General features: G+C 41.9%; 3 protein-coding genes across 3 annotated transcripts in view; all 3 read right to left on the bottom strand.

Moving 5' to 3' along the window:
* Positions 1 to 22,794, bottom strand: part of fam110a (family with sequence similarity 110 member A) — a 141,791-nt gene that overhangs the window by 26,565 nt on the left and 92,432 nt on the right. The window lies entirely within an intron of this gene.
* plp2b (proteolipid protein 2b) lies at positions 215 to 7,248 on the bottom strand. Its single transcript, XM_071898815.2, has 5 exons — positions 6,914 to 7,248; positions 2,561 to 2,716; positions 2,344 to 2,442; positions 1,761 to 1,857; positions 215 to 1,619 (listed from the first exon to the last, which is right to left on the bottom strand). The coding sequence occupies exons 1-5, from the start codon at positions 7,010 to 7,012 to the stop codon at positions 1,606 to 1,608; spliced, it is 465 nt and encodes a 154-aa protein (XP_071754916.1). The 5' UTR covers positions 7,013 to 7,248; the 3' UTR covers positions 215 to 1,605.
* On the bottom strand, positions 10,657 to 21,816 carry LOC139911298 (synaptophysin-like). The gene is made up of 7 exons (XM_071898801.2): positions 21,735 to 21,816; positions 20,316 to 20,381; positions 13,797 to 13,921; positions 12,307 to 12,505; positions 11,992 to 12,183; positions 11,534 to 11,861; positions 10,657 to 10,710 (listed from the first exon to the last, which is right to left on the bottom strand). The coding sequence occupies exons 1-6, from the start codon at positions 21,750 to 21,752 to the stop codon at positions 11,565 to 11,567; spliced, it is 897 nt and encodes a 298-aa protein (XP_071754902.1). The 5' UTR covers positions 21,753 to 21,816; the 3' UTR covers positions 10,657 to 10,710; positions 11,534 to 11,564.

The following is a 22,794-nucleotide window of genomic DNA, read 5'->3' as shown; positions in this document are numbered from 1 at the left end:
TGGCAATCTGACAGAAGACAAGCTAATAAAAGTCAAACTAAAGACTGCTATCCAAAACCTAATACATCTGGCTAAATATGTCAATCACTAGGGTTAGGTAGACAATCATTCCCCATGCCATCAAAACAAATTGTTGTTAGACAGAGTTATTTTTGGACATAAGTATCATGTAGTAAGATGGGTGTACAATGAAAATGTAAGCTGCCAGGACCAATTTTCTTTGTAGTAACAATGGCTTTTATTTCCCAAAGCATTGTTGCTTCAAAACTTGAAATTACAAATCGCAAACTCTTGTAAAGCATGTTAGAAAAAAAAAATACTGAGGCCATGTTTTACTTGGACAAATAAACACTATCTAGGGCAGAGGAAAAAATTACAGAAAATATTAAAATGGTGATATGCACATTGTAAAATGCCAACCATGTGACTTTCTCAAGCATAATTTTTTCTGCATCTTCTTCATCAAAAAGGGCCATACAACCAAAAGGCACTGACCAAAGAAACTTTTCTTTTGGACTGTATAAAATGTCAATAGAAAATAATCTGCACCTTGAACATTTGTTATAAACGTAAATAAAAAACACACATGACCTGAGTAAGAATCAGAACAGATAGGCAAAACAGGAGGATGACAATGTAATTCAAATTATTTCACAAATAACTGAGCAGGTCTTTGGTGGTTAACGGATGTCTAAGGTTTCTAAGAGTGCAGACTAAACTCTGATGAGTACAAGAAGAGGAAAAAAGATTGCTGATCAGTGGCAGTGATTAGCTCACTTCAAATGTTTAAGTTTCCGGGTATAAAAGAAGTATAAGTAGGACTGCAGGCAGAGATATCACTAAACTACAAGAACAAATTTATCAAAGGGAAGGTTAATTCAAATCAGATTTCAAGGCACCATATCACACTGGGAGCTTTGTAAAGAGCGACGTTTGACTCGTAGAGAAAAGGAAATATTTGACTGGTTGAGAAACTGAACGCTCTTGCAGCTCTCACTGAAAATACAAAATAAACTCATGAAGAGTACAATTATGATGTTAAACAATTCCTAACCCATTCATATGTTAATTATTTCTAAAACCCAAATACAGACAACGTACCTCTTAACGGTGGACATGAGTATGACACAGTCATCACTTTCTACGACAGTCCATTAGAAGCGGGTACTAGACTAATTAACATGATAAGCCGCTATTGACCAAAGCTTTACATTGTCTATTATTTACAACTTTCCCTTTTTATCGGACTAAACATTGAGCAACCAGTGGTACATTGAGGTTGGAGTACAGGTTTTTGAGGGGCATTCCTCACGTAGTAGACATGACTCTGTCCGACATGCAGGCACAGATCTACCACTTACTTTATCATTCACGTCTCGTGGCATTGTTGGCTATGGCATCCTCCTCTCCGGCACGGCCCTAAGAGAAAGCTCTCCTCTGTTCGCACCATACAGTGACATTGGTTAATTTGCGACCTGTTCATTTTAGTGTCCACCTTCTGTTCTTCTCCACTCTTCTTTTTCTCAGTTAACTCCTGCGTGAACTTCCTTTTCTTTTTTGTTCTTCTGCTGTGTACTTGACAGGGGAACAAGTGTCTCGGAGTGTTTAGACTCTGTCGTCTGTGAAGACATTGAGATAAAAAAAAACCCATCTTGTTACACATTCTAGATAAGGCAGAAGGTTGTCATAGCGATGCGGCGTGTGTTTTGGAGGGCAAACTGTGGTGGAAATGAAAGTGAAGAATCAGTTGTCGCTCTCACCGGTGGAAGCTGCTGTGTGCTGCCTGGTGCTCTTGATCTGCAGAAAGATGGTGTAGGTATCATAGGCAAACAGGAGACCAGCGATCAGACCAAACACCTGGGGAAAGAGAAATCAGGATAAAAATCTGAATCAGATTTACTGACCAAGTACAAGGAATTTGACTTGGTGGTTTGCTCCTGTCAATAAAACAAACATTAAACAACACAAAATCAGTCAGTGAAAACATTTTGGATACAAATACTTGAAAATACTGACACTGTGGTGCAATAGACTCCTATCAAATTGGTCATATTTCTATGTTACACAGCTAAGAAGGAAGGAAGCAGGAGATTTGAAATATGGTGACAATATTACTCAATATAGGCTGAGCTGTTCGCTGGGGTGTGGGTGTGTCTCATACTAAGCAGAACACATGGCTGTAAAAACCTCCTGGAATTCAGTTTTCACAACACCATAGTATGACAAATTCATAGCTAGCGGTTAACGGTTGTCAAAACAAGCGCTAAAACCTGCATATCAACAGTATTTCAGTGTTTTTCTGAGTGGAGAGGTCAAGCTGAGTGACGGTGAGGTTTCACTGACCCCGCCTGCGATGCGAGCGCCGTCCCCGGCTCCTCCGATCACACAGATCAGAGAGGTGATGAGGTACAGGACAGCACCGATGCCGGCGCGGAAAAGATCCTGCACACAAGAGGGAAGCAAAAGTGTATGTAAGTATTGTGTAACTGTGTGCATGTGTGTGCGTGTGTGTGTGTGTGTGAGACACTGTGTGGTAAGGCAGCTAATGCACAGCACTCACACTCCAGACCCAGTTGACCACTTGGATCTGCTTGTCCATCTCCGTCATGAAGATGCCGAAGAAGACCATGGCGAAGACCATCTCGCAGATCGCCACCGCAGAGTAGCCGCCATACAACGACGCAGCATAGCAGATGATGATGATGAAGCTGATGACCTGGGAGTGGTGGAGGGGAAGGAGAGGAGGAGGAGGAGAGGAGGGGCGGGGTGGAGAAAAAAACATGATAAGCACAGAGAAGAATCATTTTGAGGTCAGCATCATCTGACCGTGAGATGTTATTTGCTGCGACTTCATTTTTAAGCAACCTTGAGGGAGAAGAGGAATCCCCAGAATGAGGAGAATATCCCAGAATCCTTTGGGGGCATCTAACTATAGCTTACAGCAAACAGTCTCTAAATTCCTCCCCTCTGTTAGACTTCTCAGTTCACTTTGAATGCCTTGATCAAAACGGCGTGTGATCAGCTGCAGTTCACCTGAGAGCGGACTGGCCATCTCTGTGCTGCAAAGTATGCTAATTAGGGTTTGGCAGCAGAAAATGAGCTCTGTTCTCCACTCGACAGCCAAGTCCATACAGATAGATAGACAGTAAATCACTCCAACAAAACCAACACTGTCTTGTTTACTGCAGCCGCTGGACAATTCAACATCCACATCAATGGAACCATTTGTCAGGGAAATATTTTCTACACATAAATAAAATTAGGGCGAAACAGTTTTAAAACTGGATGTGGCTACAACAAAAAGGGATCGATTATAATGCACTCTATCCAATAAACTAGGCAGTCAGTTTATCCATCACATGCTGCTTTCATCTTAGATTTACAGTGTTTCCTCCATCAAGAACACATTTTTCCATAAGAGGGAAAAAGCAAACAGGCATTCTCCTCAGTCCATTCCACTGAAATGCTGCCAGTGTGCAGAAATCATAAACTTACACAGCCCACGGCTCAAGACCAGTATCAGCCTCCTTTCAATACTTCTATTGTTGTTGCTGTCGAACTGTGTGGGCAGATGCATTCAAACAACACAGGCATATGACAGTTATGAAAGAGGGGAAACTTTAAATGCTGTCGCTTCACAAAACTTTTGAGGAGGACGCTGAGAAAACTCGGGAGGCAATTTGAGTATTAACATTTTAGTTTAAACTAAAAGTATTGACCATTTATAACAATTGACTACATTGTAGAATCTATACTACAGTATTTAATCATTCTATAGAAGAAAATATTCACTATATGAGTGAATGTAATAAATGTGACTGCCATGGTTTAACAACAAGCCAGTATGTCTATCAGTAATTTAGCAATGAAAATCATGAATCTATAAACGTACTGCATATTATTATTGAATTGGACAAGTCTTTTAAAACATACACTGAACACATAAATCTGGTAAATTGCACCATTTAGTCGCTGAAGTTGTTTGGTTGTATTTCCTTCCACTAATAAGTAATTTCCCTTATACGTGGAAACATTTGCTAAATAAATTAGACTCGGATTCCGATCTGAATCCAAGAATACAGGTCTCACACGTTTCATATTTTTGGTCATAGACAACTCAGTGGGCTGCAGTCTATATGAAGCACACATGATGTAACCGAGTCCACACCAGCCCTACATCTGTCACTACTCTCCCCCCTCCCCACGCCCCCCAACTATGCTACACACATGCGCATGCAGCCAGACGCATCAGTAGTTCATGTGTTCTCGAGACTGGCACAGGCTGCCTCTGTGGAGTAGCGGGGCGGCCGAGGCCAAGGTCCTGCACAAAGAGGCTCTATTCTGGCCCGGGCCGGCTGCTCTGAGGGCAGCGGCTACTGAGGAGGCCGGCGCACAGAGAAACACCCACTACACAAGAGTCCCTCACAACAAGAAAGGGTCTGAGATGTTGACACCTTTATGTTACTACACAGCAGCAGATCTGTTTGCACGGGGCAGCTTTAAACACCCAGTTAGGGTCTATTCACATCAGTATAATGTGCTGCTCTTTCCAACTGAGTGGGGGAAATTGTTGTGAATGGTTGGCTAATTATAGACAGTAGCAACATGAGCGCCAAGAGCCAGCCCGTGGTACAGATAAACACCAAACAACAACGGTTGCTAGGGAAGTCACTGACAGTTTTGGGTGGTTTTGGGCCTCGCTGTGACTCATATTAAAGCATATACCATGCACCCAAGAGCACTGAAAATTCAGGGATGTGCTATGAATCATAATCTCTGTTGGATGTCCTCTCACTCTCCTCTCAACTGTCATTCTCCACTCTTCCGTTCAATGAAGAAATGACAAAAAGGAAAAATCTAAAAGCCACAAGGAAATGTGTCCACTTTATATTCATAATTGCAACAGAAGGATAACAGATCAGCTCGGTGTATGACTCACCCTGGTTTATCATCACTACTGGCCTAAGATTACCGTATGACAAAGGGAGGTTTGCACTACCTGGGTGTGTGACTGACATGATGCCATGTGTTGCTCTGCTGCCTGAAATATGTTCAAGACTGGTCATGCCTCTGTCAGGTATAATGAGTATCACTAAGAAAAAAAAAACGCAAACGCAATTTGTCAAGGCATGGAGACCTTGCTGTCAAAACCTGTATACTGCATACAGTAGTATACAGTCAAAAACAAATTAGACATGTATTCTGAAAAGACTCTTGGCATGTCAGCTAGGAGACTCCGATATGAAACAAAGTAATCCTGACTGTTTGGGTTAAGTGTCTTATTTCCCATTAGATTAGCCATAACGGGCAGTGATGAGATTCGTCTTCCTGTTTAGCTCGCTCAATCCTCTTCCTGCACTTAGTAAACTATTTCAGACATCCACCATGACTCCCATAGCGTTCATCAGGCACCAATAAAGGCGCGAGTGACAGAGGGAACAACAACAAACTACCTAGTGTATCCAGTGAAGTGTGAAACTATCCTTGAATGCCACGGCATAGATGTGTGCTAAGCAATTCATGCATTCTTTGTTCCAGGGACCGAACCTCACACAGCCTGGAATTTCCATTACCTCTGAAGAAAAAAAAAAAAAAATCCTGTTAACGTGGGCGGACCGCTGACCACCAACATCTGAGTCTCAGAGCCTGCTTTATAATGAGGCAGCTGAGTTACAAACCGCCTTAAGAACAGAACTTGTCACACAAAGTGCTTTCCTCAGTTTTAGAAACTGGGGGAGTAATAATATTGTAGTACAGTAAGATGTTCAGTACTTTGCAGCTGTGAGTTGTGTGGTAATACTGTACTAAAACATGTCCCTAGCTACAGTGGCATGACAAGAAGCCGATTCAAACTTTCACCTCAGGACATAGAAGAAATTAAGGTCAAAATGGCCGCTGTGTTACGGGAACACACTGCCATGAAATGCAAACAAAGCCAACCATGTGAAACTTGTGGTCAGAGAAAAGATAAATATAAAGGTCTTCACAGACAGGAAGTGGATACAGCTCCTCAAGAAGCAGGACACTCAAACCAGACACTTAACACCAGAGGTTGATGATGATTAGTACTGAAGTGACTGATGCTGCTCTGATGTTTCTATTGCCAACCTGAAAAGTTCATATATTCTTGTTAACTAGAGCCAGATGTGCAAAACCTAATGTGGAAAAAAAAACGTGACTTTATGAGCCTGTATATTATTAGGAATGTGATGTACATTGCATTTTCCCTTCCCCATAATTGGGCTATAGCCTATCCTCCTGCTAGTCCAATGCTTACAAACAGTACTCAACCTATAGTTCATGAACATCAGAGGTTACAGTGCCTAAGGAGAAAAGGAGGTGGCTTTAGATGGCTCACAGAAAGTCACTGTGCCAAGTTAACCCATGTGACCTTTCATCTGCCACTTTTAACGCTCAGCATTTGGCTCTTTGGTGCCAAATGAGAAAACAGTCCAGCACAAGTGACAGGTGGAAGCTGTTAACCCCCTTGCCTTGACCCCCAACCCCGAGGCCACATGGCTCACATTCCCTGACCAGGCCACTTAAGACCTGAGACAAAACCTTTTTCCAGAATAGAATAGAATAGAATAGAATAGAATAGAATAGAATAGAATAGACCATATTTGTTACAGAAATTACAAGGAAACACAACACAGATTAGGCTAGGCTTACTCTCTCCTCTCTCATATTCATTAGCCTAATAGTGAAAAAAATCGATAACAACCATGTAGGCTACATTAACCCACTTTACTATCTATGCAATATTGATTAGTGGCATTAGACTGAAGTAGGCTATCTAACACAACATACCACCGCCAGTTTATGTCATTGTACCTCGTTCTAACAGAGAGACCTTCAACAGTTGCATAGTAGAAAGTTACACGATAGTCGAAATCAAAGTCAGTGAACTTACTATTTCTGCAGCGAGTATATACCCTTTTTGGGTCTTCACGTACGCTTTCAGCTTCTCCAGGCAGTTGGCCCCGGGGCTGGCCGCAGTTGTATCAGCCATTCTGTAACGACTAACTTAATATTCCGAATGTATATTATATTTTAGCCTTATCTGCTGGACTCGACGAATGAACAAAGTTGACTCGAGCGCCACCGGCTAGATATGTCGTAAAGTACAGTTCCAGGCGTGTGTGTTGCTCCAGCTCGGGGAGGCTTGTTGTTTTTGCAGTCGGATGAATCAACTTCCCTGCTGAAAGTGCCTGGATCGCCTCAACCACAGTCTCCGCAGAAAAATCTGCCTTCTCTTTCTGCGCGGAGGAAGAAGTGAAGAACTGACAGTGGGGCGTTGGCTTTCACTTTTCTCAAGGGGTTGACGATGGGGTTTGGTTGGTGTGTGTTGGGGAGGGGAGCGGGTGGCGTTGACACTGGCACCACTGAGCGGGGCTTGTCTCATGCTGCCTTCAGGTGCTCCTCGTAAACGCCTTATAGGTGTAACTTGTCGCGCATTCGAGTGCTTTTGGTCGGAGCAAACCATGGACCTTGTGACAAAAGTAGTGCAGCAGCGGTACAATGAATAGGAGAAATGTGCATGTAGGCTTGGATTACTTTATTGGCCAAAAATCCATCAATTTCACCATCAGTTGTTGACACTGGTTGCATCCTCTCCGCTCCCTAAACGTCACGTCACATCACAAAAAATTCCCACTGTCCCCTGTTGTATGAACTTACCTCTTTATTTCCGACAACACGTGAAGGCAGCATAACTAGTGGCTGAATGTGTTGGTTTAGAAGTGTTGGTTGATTTACTTAGCATGGAACATAACTCCTGATACAGCACATGTATGCAAATCGAAATTTTAAATCAACAGAAAGAAATTTGAATAGTCAACGCTAATACATTTGCTTTGGCCACAGTGCCCGCAGTCTTCTTGTCACTAGTCAACCATGCCCGCCCTGCCCACACAGTGCTACAGCTGCCACCGCATAGAGGAACAGGACTGTGACAAAAAAAGACAGGAGTGGGCTAATTCTCATTTGCGGTTAGTCCCCACCTGACTACACTGTATTCCTGTGCGAGAAAGGTCTCAAGGTGGGTTAATGTGCACTTGGTGGAACAAATCACCAAATTTGGCAAACATGAGGGGAGAGAAACCACTAGTGGATTCTGGTAATATCCTCCCCGACCACTAGGCGCCGCCACGGAGCCAGACACTCCTAACCAAACTAACCTGCATATTACAATAGTACAATTTGGCTAAAACCACGAATGATTTGAATGTCTGTATCCTGCATTTTCTAATAGTCTACAAAAATGTACCGAAATTAATTGGACACAGTCTATTACAGCTGTACCGTTTTTGTTCAGATCACATTTTATAGTAAAACAGTGGTTTTTAGGTAATTTTCTTCAGCTGTTTTGGGCGTCCATTCTGATGGCTTTGTTGTAACTGATAAAGAAAACTCACTTGTATTAACATACTTTGAAATATAATTTCAGTAAACCCAACTCAATCCTGTAAACAGAAAAAAACAACAATGCAGACTCCCCTTAAAATGACACATGTATCAATCAAGCATCAACCAGGCATCCAAGACCAACACCTATAAGCAGAAACACACGTTTAACCTTCAACAGAATAATTTCAAGTTTATTTCATTTTGTTTCACATGGATTCCATATAATAAGAATACAGTAGAATTCTGGAGAGTCTTGGATATTTTTTTTTTCTCTGACTTATCATTATCATAAATACTAATATGAATACATCATACACAATAAACACAGCACTATCCAAAGGCGTAGAGAGTACCACAAGACATCATTCACCACTAACAACAGAGTATATTTCATCTCAGCATATTTATAAGAGCTACAGTGAGAGAGATAGAGAAAAATAGGGGGGAAAGAGAAGGGGGGAGAGGGGCCGTAGAGGAAGAGAGAAAGCCAGGTGCTTCTACACTGCCTGATTCAAATAACCCTGATTTAAAAAATGAGTGAATCCAAGACCGATATAGATGGAGAATAATTTGTTTCGATGAACACTGTGGAAGCAAAACTACCAATCAAGACACGTCTCTTACCATTTGGCAAACATCTTCGTCTCTTATATATCCAAACAGAGGATTGGCAGTAGGACAAGTGTAGTTTTCTTGAAAGGGATAATTATTGCAGTACTTACTCTGTGCTTTGTGTAGAATATAGCAGAGCTGCTGTGTATGTGCTGTACAGTAACCAATACCATGAATCAAACATACCACACTGTTACTTTATAGTGTAACACTTTTTCCTGCAGCTTTTTAGCCTCAACCTCTCGAATTTGTTCGGGGGCTGCTTTAGGGGTTTAGGGAGTAAGATGCATGCAGTAAATTCGCTTGCCTTCAGAGAGAGAAGGGACAAAGGAGGAATGGGGGGGATGCAGGAGAAATATAAGTGGAGACATATTGTTCAGACCGCCTCAGAGTATAACTTGTTCACCATGGCTTGAGCATGGTCGTCAAAACAGCACAAGAGCGCCATGTAGTATATTTTGTTCTCACTTTACCTACAGTACATGTTAATGTGAATATGTAGCTATTTCGCTGATTACTGTGCAATAGAAACGCCGGTTAAAAAACTATATGACTCTGTCTTACTACTTCCTGGACCACATAAAAGGCGATCAAAACAGGACAAGGTTCATTGACAAAATTTGTTTGATGCCATCACATAAATCCAAACAAATAAACAAACACGCCGCTAAACAGTTGTTCACTTCCCTGATTCACAATTTTCACACCGATAGCACACTACAGCAGTTTTGGGAACGGCATAGTATTAGCAAATATCAGATGCTACCATGCTCACTAATTTTCATTACCCTATGCATTTTTGATTTTTATATGTCAGGTTTTTACATTTTCTGTGTAACACAAGAGCTAAAATCCTGACAATGATATGGAAAAAATAAATATAAAAACAAACAAAAATAAATACTCACATAACTCACTGCTATTGCCTCTGCTATTACTACACATCACTCATCCTCGACAACATTTTTCATAGTCATAATTCCTTTCTGCTTTCTTCTTCTTTCTGTCAGTAATGCCAATCAAATAAAAAAGCACGATGAGAAAATAAAAAAAAAAAGATGTTCACATATTCTGAAATGAATAAACAAAAAATTCATTGTGGTATGAATAATCTATGACGAGGGAATTGAAGGACAAGAGGGCTAAACTATGTGAGCTCCTAAACAGAACCAAAGTAAATGCAATTGAATAACTCTGTGCTCAACATTTGTTGTATAACAACTAATATGGAGTGCACAATTATTCAACTGTGTACATACAGTATAATAATATATATCAGCATGTTGATATTTACACAGCACAGACAAATACATTCTCCCAAGTTAAATATTACTACAATTTTTTCATAAATGTAAGTCTTTTCCATTACAAGATTTATCTTAACTGTTCATCAATGAATGTTTTGGTATTGTATTCAAGTTTTTCTCGTATAACCAAACAGACAATCCTCTGTTGTCTTCTACAGTTAAATACAACACGAGAATAAACAGCATGTTACAGCAAGGACCCACTTCCCCTTTACCCCGCTCCCCGCTCCCTGTGGTGTTCCCTCCCCAGGCCCCACCGGGTCCCACCCTCCATGCCTCCCCCCCTCCGCCTGTCGACTCACAGATACACAAACAGACAAACAGAGGAGTGTGGAGATGCAGGTGGCGGTCAAGAACCACACTCCAAAATCACAAGGTCACCCTGTGAAAAGAGGGAGAGAAACAAGAGACAGGGGAAGGGGAAAAATATTAAACAACCATCAAAGGTCATTTTATATGAATTGCATGTTGAATACATAAATAAATACTGTAAGGCCGATATTTTTAGACTGGTGTCGCCGAAAGCAGCTACTTTGTGCCGATATTCAGTGTATTTAAATTTGACCATTTTGATGCCGGAGCATTACAATTATTCAGTGTTTTTCCCAGGATTTTATTCTTGTCAGGGCGGAAAAGCTTTTTGAAAGCATTACAGTAAGAACATCATGTGACATTAAAACTCTCCACCGCACTTATTCAACGGCAGGCAAACTCTGGGATAGATTAGGCCTTTAAATGAAGAATGAATCTACAAAAGTATAATTGAACAATTAAATGAATAAATAAAGAAAATAAAATTCCATTGGAGGTTTTACTGACTGTTTTTATGTAGCTGTGTTCAGGAAGGAACCTCCATCATATGGTGGTTGAAAAGTGGAAAACATGACCAATATCTGATATTTAATAAAGGCCGATATCAGCCCAATGTACTGGCAAACTGATATACTGATCTGACCCTAATAAATACAGCCATATTTCTACATGATTAAGCTTGTTGTGCTTATGATAATCAAGACAGAAAGTTACAAAAATAGCACATTAAAATGTGTAGAATTGCCACACAAGACTATCACCAGCACTAAAACACATTATATATAATGTGATCTATTCCATACTGTTCTAACCAGTCCGTATAGGCTTGAGTGTTGGCACAGATCCTGGTCTAGGCTGCGGGACACGATCTGTTAATTCATCAGTGGACTCACCATCCTGCAGCTGTGGTTTGACTGGATAGGCTCACATCTGATTAGAGTAGGAGGTGGGCTGCTGTTCGTAGCCCTGGCTGTAATCTCCGCCCTCGTTGTAGCCTCCCTGCTGGCCGTAGTCGGGCTGGTAGCCTCCCTGGGAGCCGGCGTAGGGGTCCTGCTGAGCGTAGCCCTCCTGGCCGTAGCCTGCCTGGCCGAAGGAATCAGGGGCGGGCTGCTTCTCCTGAGACGGGGCGTACGTTCCGGCGAAGGCGGCCATCCAGCCGGTCTCCTTGAACACGAACCACAGGTTTCCTGCCCACAGGATCAGGTTGATGAAGCCGAAAGCCTGCGGAGCGGAAGGGCAACAGATCAGTGTTTGTTATAGTAGTAACTTGCTTTCATGTCAACTGTTCATACAGTTTGGTAAAAATGAGAATAGAATTGGATGTCAGATGTTAGGATCACCCGGGACGTACCACAGAGGTGTTGAGGCCGGACACCTTGGGGTCGTACACCTCGCGGCAGCGGTTCTCCTGCTCGTCGCAGGCGGAGATGAGGGTGGTGACTTTGTCGGGGTCGGTGGCTGTTTTCACATCCGACAAGCCCTTAGCCCAAGCACATGAAGACACCAGCCACATGAAGGTGAACACCGCCGTCACAACAAAGTCCTGTGGGTCAGCAAGAAAACATAATCATCATCACCACCACCTTTACTCCCATCAAACACTCAGTATCAATTATACGACCATAATCCAATATGCAACTGAAATGTGAGGAATGCACAAACTCACAATCTGGGCCCCCTTGTTGTTTTCACGGTACTTCTCCAGCACAAAGCAGTATACAGAGAGGGCTGCCATGGAGTAGAGGAAGGAGAAGACACCGATGGTGACGAAGAACTCGGCTGAGGAGGAGTAATCCCCGACCAGGAATAGACGCTCAGGGTTCCCTCCCTTACAGGTGGGGGCATCAAAGTAAACCTGATGGAGCCTGAGAGCGGCAGCAAACAGAGAGAGAGAAGAGCGAACGTGGAGGAGGAGCAGAGAAAAGAAATAATTGGTGATACAGCTCTCGTGGAAATAATGTGAAACAGCTTGTGACAGATATCATTGATCAAGGGAGGAAGTAAGCAGTGCAACACAGAGACAGGCGGTATTTCCCCTACATTCATTTGAAATATGTATTCATTTTGTAATTTGAATTTGGAATGTGACAAAAATTATTCATGTGATCTGTAACGAGATACTGCAGAGGACACTATTTTAACAAGAGGCACTTGAGCTGCCTAATGTCCCGCCATAATCACCATGATATTTTAAACATAACCAGTTATGCTAATGAGGTCATTAATTAAGCATTAATTAGCAAATATGTCTACGTCGACATACTGGTCTTCACATAACACAGGGCAGTATTAATATGAACTCTGTATCTTAAAGCTTTAAGGAGTTTATAGTAGTTTCAAGAAAATCATTTATATATGCAAATTTACAGTAGGTTGCTCTGAAATCTAATCAGATCATCGACTTGTATGAAGTTTCTATCATGTAGTATTGTTTTTGTGTTATATTATTCACAAGAATGTGTCTACACACACACACAGATACACAGACAGACAGACAGACACACACACACACACGCCATCATGTCATACCATGTACAATGGTGGAGGAACATAAAAACAGAGATATACTTTCTCTGAGAGCAGACATTTTAATGGGAAAAGTGGCATTTCAAACCATTTCTCCCTTGTAGTGCTGAGTAGCTCAAGGTGATTACAGTATTCATTGTTAAAACAATCTAATTATACCAATCTGCCTGCATCATGAGGCCTCAGGTCAGACCAGCACAGGAAGACAAGTAAAGGCTTAGTAGTTCTGAACCAATGAGACAAAAGCCAGATAGCACAGGTTGCACTGTTGTAGATGTCTATTATCTAGTGGCAATTACATGACTCTCCCTGCAGCCTCGTGTCTGATATTACAGGGCGTTCAGGCTGGATGAATCAAAACTTAAAAAGCAAGGTTTAACATTATATCTCATCAATAGAGGCTAACACACTTGACAAATTAATTAGTCTCCTGGCTTCACTGGTGATTTTTTAAAATTTGATATGTGATGATGTTTTTTATTTGTTCATACATGTTCAAATCTCACTGTTTCAAATATGTACTATTCTGTATTTTGTGCTTTATTTTGATACATGTGCTAAATGAGTATTTTCAGGTGAATGTGCATCTCTGCTACAACAGCGGCGTCACAGTAATGACAGAATACTGACCTGAATGGATATTCAAATTCTACTTCTATGCCTAGGTCACTCTCCGACCGGTTTTTACACTCAACACTCATCTTGAACATGCCGGAGTAACTGCCACATGTTGAGAAGGCGAAGATTGCAAAGATCTGCAGGAGAAAGAGGAAGGAAAAAGACACAGTGAGCAAAAACGTACTTCTGCTTTATTGCATGTGACATCGAGTTACATTTGACATCCCATTGAAAAATTGTGAAAAAATAGAGAATGAATCAAGTGGTGTCATTATTGAAGCGTGCTTTCTTCAGTGATTGGCTGAGCAAAGATTACAACTGCTACACTCCTATTTAGGTGCAATGATGTTTATATAAACAAAGAGCTCCAGTGTAAAACAGGCGACCGCACTAAGTTTACACTGCAAACCACAGACGCTTTTCTCCATCTGCAACGTCTCAAGCAGACCAGCGTTCCACCAATCATGGCAAACTGCTGACAAAGGCACACAGAGTGCAATGCAGCGCTATCGCCAGGTTACAGAGCAGGGGCTGCACCTGTTGCCATGGTTACAACTGCATTTAACATATATGTGCTTGTGCAAATGCTGTTTTCTGTTGTTATAATAGATGTTTTTTGTCTGCTTTTTTTTTTTTTTGCTCCTGAAGATACTGCCTGTTTATCATTTCAGGTGCGTACAGTTCATTGTTCTTCAGCTCCCACCTATAGTCAAGTGTTCTGCACAAACAAACACGTCTAGAGATAAACTCACTCTCACACACAGCAGATTAGTCAAGTCAGACTATTTTTACCACACCCTTCCTACGCTGCAGGCCAGATCCGATTGGATGGAAAATCCGGCTATTAATCTGACTGAGGTGCTCTACCATCTGTCACCAAACACAAGCACTATAAGCTACTGTAAAGCCAGTCACAACACACACACACACGCACGCACACACACACACGTGAGCTTGTATGCACACACACACACACACACACACACACACGTCACTTCCTTCTTACCACTTAGTCTTGTAGTACAGTCTACCTGCTGCAGGCATCAACACACTAAACTATTTACAGTAATCTGTTAGCCAATGTGAGTCAAGGGCTGTTTTGCTGGATTTACCCACAGTAGCTGCCTAAAGCGGACATTGTTGCGATAGCTTTACTCATCCATCCCTGTTCCCGCAGGGGCATTTTATTTTCTAGTGTCCTCTCTCTGCACCAAACAGAACATCCACTGCTCCAACACCTTCTCTTCTTCTTGTTGTTGGGAAAAAGGCCAATTAACAGGTTTTAATAATCAATGCAGATGAGCGTAGATGTGATGAAAGTGGCAGTGTTAGTGTGAGAGAGGGGGGTTGGTACTGCTGACATACAGCACAGTATATTGCCAATTTCAAGGAAAGGTGGCAAAGAGAGAGAGGATATGCCATCTGCAGTGAAGCCTTGGAGCTGAAATCCACCTCAAGACACATTTTCTACATTATTCCTATGATCTTAGTTTTCTGCTATCAACAAGAGGCAAATTTGGAGCTACTACACTGAGACTGACTTACAGAATATTTGAGCTTCATTACATTGTAGTGCCTGAATGTATGAACCAGGAAATGTCCCTGTAAATTCATCTTGGATACTGCCACCTTGTCCACTAACTTGGTTGTCCATTCACTCTGTGAAGCAGCTACAGGGCTTTTACTAATGTCTCAGCTCTCTTGTTTCAACCTTTGAGAGAATCTTGTTCATGCTCACAAATCCAAACTGAACCGTATAAGACTACAGGAATAGACAGCATAACATGAGTCCCATCTAGATAGGATTTTCCCTTTAAATTCAATTGAGAAAAACAGGATGTAACTCTGTAGCAATAGCATTGCAATTTATCGTTACCCTTGCACAACCTATCACTACTGCAATGTCAGCACAATCCTGTGCACTTCACACACCGCACACTGACACTTTTCATCTTCAGAAATTTAGATTCTCCAACGACCAAAATCTATTTCATGCATCATTCTATTTAGTATAACCACCTCATGGTCCTGCATGTTTTCTGCAGATATTTCCATCATGATAAAACTTTTTAGGGCCTTTCAAAGGATTTAGCGCTCCCAGTCTCCATATTACGCTCCGTGTAGTCAGGAATTCGTTTCTGTGCATTCAGTTTCCCTCTGAGACACGTATAGGATTACATTTCACAAGTGGGATCAGTATGCAGGTCGAAAGCATACATGTTGGGCCTTGTCGTCTTCTTCAGGGACAGTTTGGCAGGGATGAACACTCACTGTAAGGGAGTGGATTCTCTGGTTGATGATCTCTCCACCAGGCTGCTACTCAATCATACCGAAATGATACAATGATTTAAATGACATCATTTGAATCATATGAAGAGGGTATGAGAGATGGTAAATAAGGTAAATATGCGCATGTTCTTGAAGAGTTTTACTTGTAAATGGAAATTAAGCTTTTTAGAACATTCGTAGTTTATAACTGAAATTAAAGGCTTATTTTGTTGTTTATGAACATTAATGCAAAAAAAAAAAAAAAAAAACCTCTACCACCTCAAATTGCATGTAAAAGTCACACTGTCAGTCTGTGTATCAAAAACTGAGGCAATAAAATTCAGAGTGAAAAACAAAAATCAATCAATAAATCACTATCCAAACAAAACCAGCACTGAGCTTCAACAGGAGGCGCCGTACCACAAAGATGGGCTGGGCTGTTAAGGTGATGGATGACTGGATGGAGGAGTGATGGAGGAGGAAGGGAGAGGGCCAGCCAGGCTGAGAAAAGAAATGGCAGCAGACTGCGTGTTAGGTGCCATGGTAACGCTATTGGCAGCATCACACACAGGAGGCAGAGTCTGGTTTCTACTGCTGCTGGTATGCTGTCGTGTGCTTCGTCTGTGCTGAGAAACACACATTTTTGCACACAGACAAACGATCTATATCTTCTACTGTCTTTCTCAGGCTGTCTTTCAGTCTCCCTCTCTCTCTCTCTCACACAAAACATACATACGAGGGTTTGAAGGCTGATACACACGACTGATGTCGACAATAGCCAATATTTTGTGTCGTGACCATTTTCATGCCAAAAAATCTGTTTCAGTATTCAGTGTTTCCCCCTGACTTTTATTCTTGTCAGGGTGGAAAAGCCACAGAATCAGCATTTAGACCGTCATGTGACACTAAAACTCTCCTTTGAAACCCAGACTGATGAAATCCTTTCAGGTGGGTTAGCAGCTCTTTAAGGCAGGCTGACCCACCACACCCATTCAATGGTAGGAGAAACTCTGGGATACATCAGACCTTAAGAATGAAAAAAAAAAAAAAAAATACAATAAACATAATTATGTATTTATTCATTGATTAAATGAATAAAATGTGCAAAGAAAACAGAATTTAATATCAGGTTTTACAGACTGCCTTATGTAGCTGTGTTCAGGGAGGAACCTCCATCTTAGCAGTGGGCCACATGGTATATTTAATAAAAAGCCAATATCGACCCACTATATATTGGCAAACTAATATGTCGGTCTAATCCTAATGCATACTAGTGCACGTGCAAACACACACACACACACACACACACAATGCAACGTAGATGCCTGGTGTATGAGAACAAAAACCACTGGTGGTTACTTACGTGATTGAAGACTGAACACAGTGGAACAATAAACTAAGAAATAAACATGTACTTTCTGAAATAGCCTCAAACCTCAGGGAAGCACTGAGCAGCTGTACAAGCCATCCACAGAGGCACTTGAGTAATAACCACAGAGAGCCATGATTGCCTTTGCTGAATAGCAAAAGATCCCTGAGCTACTACAAAACCAACAGCCTTGGTTATACATTAGGGACTGCGCCAATGCGAATAAGGCCCTCATTTCATGTTCTTATCCGAGAAACAGACATTTTTTTGGTTTGCTGAACAACCACGCAGGGAGTGAGTCACAGACTAGAAATTTGAATGCAGGTGAAATTCTTGTTTAAGATAGCAGAGTGCCGTCTTGTAGCGGCGGGGGCAGGGGGCTGTTTTTAGGTGCTGTAGACGCTCCGGTTGAGCTCCACATCAGCTTTATTTGGGAATTCAATGTCTTCCAGCATCCATCAAATCTAGGCTTTGTCAGCACTATTCCCCAGAGTGGGAGCAGGGCGGGGAGGTTGGCAAAGCTACATGAGTCACACATACAGGGACACTCTATTTTAATATCACACACACACACACACACACACACACACACACACATAGCAAATGGTCCGCGCAAACTATCACAAATATGTGTCATTTTCATGCTCATATTCAGAGAACTTGGGAAAAAAAATCACCAAATCACACATCCTCACCCCCACATACTGGACTCGCCTACACTGATCCAATCCATAGCCAGCTCCCTCTAAGAGCAGGGAAGAATTGCCTACAGTATAGTCTGCATATATGGGGATTCAAAAGCACAGGACTTCATTCATATCAAGGTCTACATCTAGGTTAAATAAGTAGTGACTTAGAGCATGTCGATTACTGAATAAGAAATCACTGGGGATATAAACCGATCAACCGAGTATGGAAGGAGGCAACAAGGGACAAATATAAGAATGTGAATGCAAGCATCGCTGACAATTACTGTTTTGCATTTTTTTTTTTCTATGAAAGCATAACAGCGCAGAGAGACGACTGGCTGCAAAGAAAATGCTGCCATGATATCTACTAAATATACAATGAATCAGGCCGCAGACAATACATGTACAGGGTTGTAATGGGTTGGCACTGGGTTTGATTCTACTATACACAAGCATCTCTCTCTCTCTGTCTCTTCTTCTCTCTCTCATTTCCTGCCTCTCTTCACCGAACACTGCCTCAGAAACTAGAAAAATACTTGAGAAGGGTGGATCCCCTGTCCTAAAAAAAACAACCACGCTATGATGCTGGTAATGCATGCCCATATTAATCCAGAGAGCGCAGCGGCTCCAGCAGCTCCTCCTCTAGTCTGACGTTGAGACACGCAGGCTCTCTGACAGATGATTCATGGGCCCTGGCCTCCTGAGCGTGGCTGCTGATTGGCCGGTCGGCTCGCTATGACCCAGGGTGGCAGCGATGAGATGCTGGCACACTCACACAGCTCCAGGGAAGGACTACAGAGTCATGCAGTACACCCATGTGCTAACACTCGCCGCACGCCTCGGACTCCTCTCTGGCCAATCTGCATAGCCCGTTACAGCGTCTGCGTTCCTTCGGCACGTATGTTTTCACCTAAGTTGCAATAAGTGTGTTTTCATGCTGAGGATGAGAAATACTGAGATAGAGAACCACCATTTTGTTAACCCTTCAGCCTCTTCTGTGTGAGCATGCTCTTGATGGAGGACATATGGGCGACAGCACATTATACTGAGATATTTGTGATGGTTTGCAGCACCATCTATGTCATTTGTTTTGAGTATAGCATAATAATCTGTAGTGTGTGTGTGTGTGTGTGTGTGTGTGTGTGTGTATGGCATTTAACCATGTTGGAGACACAGTAACTTAGAGAAGAAAAGAGCAACATCTACATCTGCTCTTGGTTTGCCTTGGGTGTATCTAAATAAATGGAACTGCAAACATTGATAAATCTACCAAATATGCCAGTCAATGCATTATCTGATTATAGACAGGGCGTGTGTGTGTGTGTGTGTGTGTGTGTGTGTGTGTGTGTGTGTGAAGTAGGCCCTGTTTAATGATATTCACACAACAAAAATGCATAATGGGCCACTAATCAATGTTACAGAAATTTGCCAATCCTTGGACTAAATTAAATTAAATCATTGAAATTAATCCATTTATTATTTATTTTTTTAGAAGATTTCTGTTCTCTTCATAAGTTGCGCTGGTTCAATAAATAAACAGACTATAGGGAGTCTTCTGGCCCCATCATCTAATGGAAGGGAATGCACCCAACAAACAGGAAAAATGCATTGCACTATACACGGGTTACGCCCTCTAAGAGGGATTTGAGGCAGCCAAATCCTCATTATATTTTTCACTGGGCTGACATAGTGTTACTACAACAATGACATAATACGTCCTGCTGGTTTCTCCAGCACAGACCTGCTGGTGGTGAGTGGGAGGATGGGCAGGATCATCACCATCAGGATAAAAGGGACAGCTCAGTATTAACCTCAGTAAATATTTTAATTCACATAAGCATGTAGTAATTACTGCTTAGGAGCAGCTCATGTTTCTGGAGGAAACAGAGAAGATAAAGCCCCAGAGACAAAGGGTACAACTGTGAACCTTTTTTTCTAACAGTGTAGAGAGACGACCATTTTAAAGCCTCATGCACAGCTTTATGACCTTTGTGTGACAGAAGGGCACAAATCTGTCAGCACAGGACACGCCATCATTATTTATTGTAAACAACCATACCATGCCAAGTAGTTTATCCATTCTAATATTTTCTTCTGTGGAAATATTTTTTAAACATTGAAAATAGTCTTACATTAGGCCTATGCCCACAACTATTATGGCATTATTTGCAATTACCAAAGAAATATGTAAAATAGAGGACTTACCCATTGTAGAGCCTTTATAAATCCCAAAGGCTGCTTGATTATTGTGAACTGCCCTTGGGCCACCAACTGTCAAAACAAAAATCAGCAATCAGCACTGGAGTTTTCTAAAATATTTTACAGTGATTTTGACCCCTTCTGCATAAAATCAGTCTCTCAGTGGACCGGACAGCAGGAGGTGAGATGAGAAAGAGTTAGATGATTAAAAACATGATAAAGATTTGAACCTAATTACCTCACAGCCTAACAACAGGCCTACTGCTGGCACCTGCTGGGTGTTTATTACTTACCAGCCAATCCAGCTCAGCAAGGCAGTGAACAAGGTGATCCAACTATCTCTGCCAAAGCTGCCATTTTTGTACAAAATGGTGTAGGCTACACCTACAGTAATACTGACGCTCACTTAAAACGCGCGCGCGAGAGAGAGCCCCTGACAGCATTACAATTAGACAAAGCTGCTTATCATACTGTTTTCTCTGTGTCCAGCTGAACACTTGACAGCACTCTTTATATTTATTTAGAAGAGAATCTCGCCTCAATCAGGCATCTTCATTTAAGAGGCGAAAGCAGCCTATGCGCAGGTGAATGCGACACCGCAAAGAAGGCGGTGTGTCCCTCTGTGCATCAATAAATGGCCGCACAGGAGCAGGCAGTAGTGATGGTTTTCTCTCAGCCCGAGGCTGTAGGCTACTTTTACCCTGCGCCTGTCGCCTGACGTTCATTCTCTAGCTGCTGTTTGCCAAACATCCATATTAAACAGATGACGCACGACGGCAATACTGACAAAATGCTGTTTTGGACACTGATATCCTCATATAGTCTGCGCTTCATTTCCAGTAAAGCCTTGTTGGCTTTATCACAAACCATACCGCTATCCGTGGCCACAGAGATTCATTAGATTGCCCTATTCTGTGTCAGGCCTACTGCGGTTATCCGAAAACACCGAGGGCCTTGGAAATTAATCAGATTCATGTTTGCTATTTTAGCAACAGCGGGCTAATTGAGATGTGGCCAGTCTAAATCAATTAGCTGAATCACTCGGGATAATAGGCTACATCCTCTCCTTCCATAGCGAAATGTCATTGCTGCAGCAATCTTTGGACAACCTACACATTTTTTGGACTGTCAGCGGGCCGCTCCATCATATCGACTGCAGCACTAGTGCAAAATTACCCAATTACACCGCGGTCTGTAGCGCCTTATGATCATTGCAGTGTTTACATAAATATCTAAATTACAATTCAAAGACATTGAAAGCCCTGCATTTCAACCTAAAGGTCGGCGGATTTATGAGAAAAAAAATACATCTATAGGCCTACTAAAGTGCACGGCAATGGAAAAATGGGCAGGTAAAAATCACAATAACATCAGATACAAAAGAAAACAATATAAAAATAGATGATTTTCCCCCCAAAGCCTTACCTGGTTTACAACATCCATCTTGGCCGCTTACTCGCCGATAAGAGGATCAGAGGGGCGGCGGGAGCGCAGCGTCTCATCCGGAACAGCCCAGGGGAGGAAGACGACGAGGAGGAAGAGCGGGACTGCGTCACGGGCTGGTCGAGGGCATGTGAAGCGTCGCCACGTCAGACAAATCATTGGACGCGGAGTAAAGACGAGCCGAGCCGCCCGTCCAATCACAGCGCTGCTTTATTCTAAGGGAGCGACTGAGATTGCCCGGGGTTATAATAAGGGAACGAACGCATGGAGACTGTTCACGCATTAGTAGACAGGGGCGGTGATGTAGTGGCAAATAAAAAGGTGGGTAAACTACACGACCTGCAGCTGGTGAGCATTATGAGCCAACACAACCGCCAACATAAACAAGAATCAATTATGTTTTCAGAACGTTATGCTTTTCCCCCTATCTTTATATAACTCACATCAATTTGATTCTATCTTGTAAGATGTATAATATGAATTTATATCATAAAACATTAAAACTGATGTGTAAACTGTATTCTGCAAACAAAAAGTTGGGTAAATTGAGTTTAGGTTCTGCAATACATCCTTAGACAGGGGTATAGAGGAATATTTGACGTTTAAATTTAACATCAAACAACAGACACCTAAACTATAGGTTATATCAGATTATTTTGTGCACACAACCATTTTATGAGAATTTGTTAATCTTGAATAGAAGAGCTGAAACCCAGATGTTCTCCATCTGCCAGCCCACTAATGGCTGCTTATGTAATTCACACGTTTCATATGCTTTTGTTCATCAAGATAAAATGAAGCACTGCTGTGACCAAAAAGTACTAGAGGCATATCTGAGGTGAACTACACTATTTGCAATGATACTGCTGCACATGAACAGTAATAATAAAAAAACATAAATTTGAGAAAAACATGATACCTTTATTGTCCACATAGGATAACCTACCTGTCAAACAGGTTAGAAGTCACAACAATCCAACAGTCTTTTTTATTAATTTTTGCTATGATTTTCAAGATTTTGCATGTTGTATCTTAGAGGATA

The sequence above is a fragment of the Centroberyx gerrardi genome, chromosome 14, assembly GCF_048128805.1.
Source record: "Centroberyx gerrardi isolate f3 chromosome 14, fCenGer3.hap1.cur.20231027, whole genome shotgun sequence".
Lineage (NCBI taxonomy): Eukaryota > Metazoa > Chordata > Actinopteri > Beryciformes > Berycidae > Centroberyx > Centroberyx gerrardi.
Note: the sequence above shows the minus strand (reverse complement) of the source record. Positions and strands in the feature narration are given on the sequence as shown.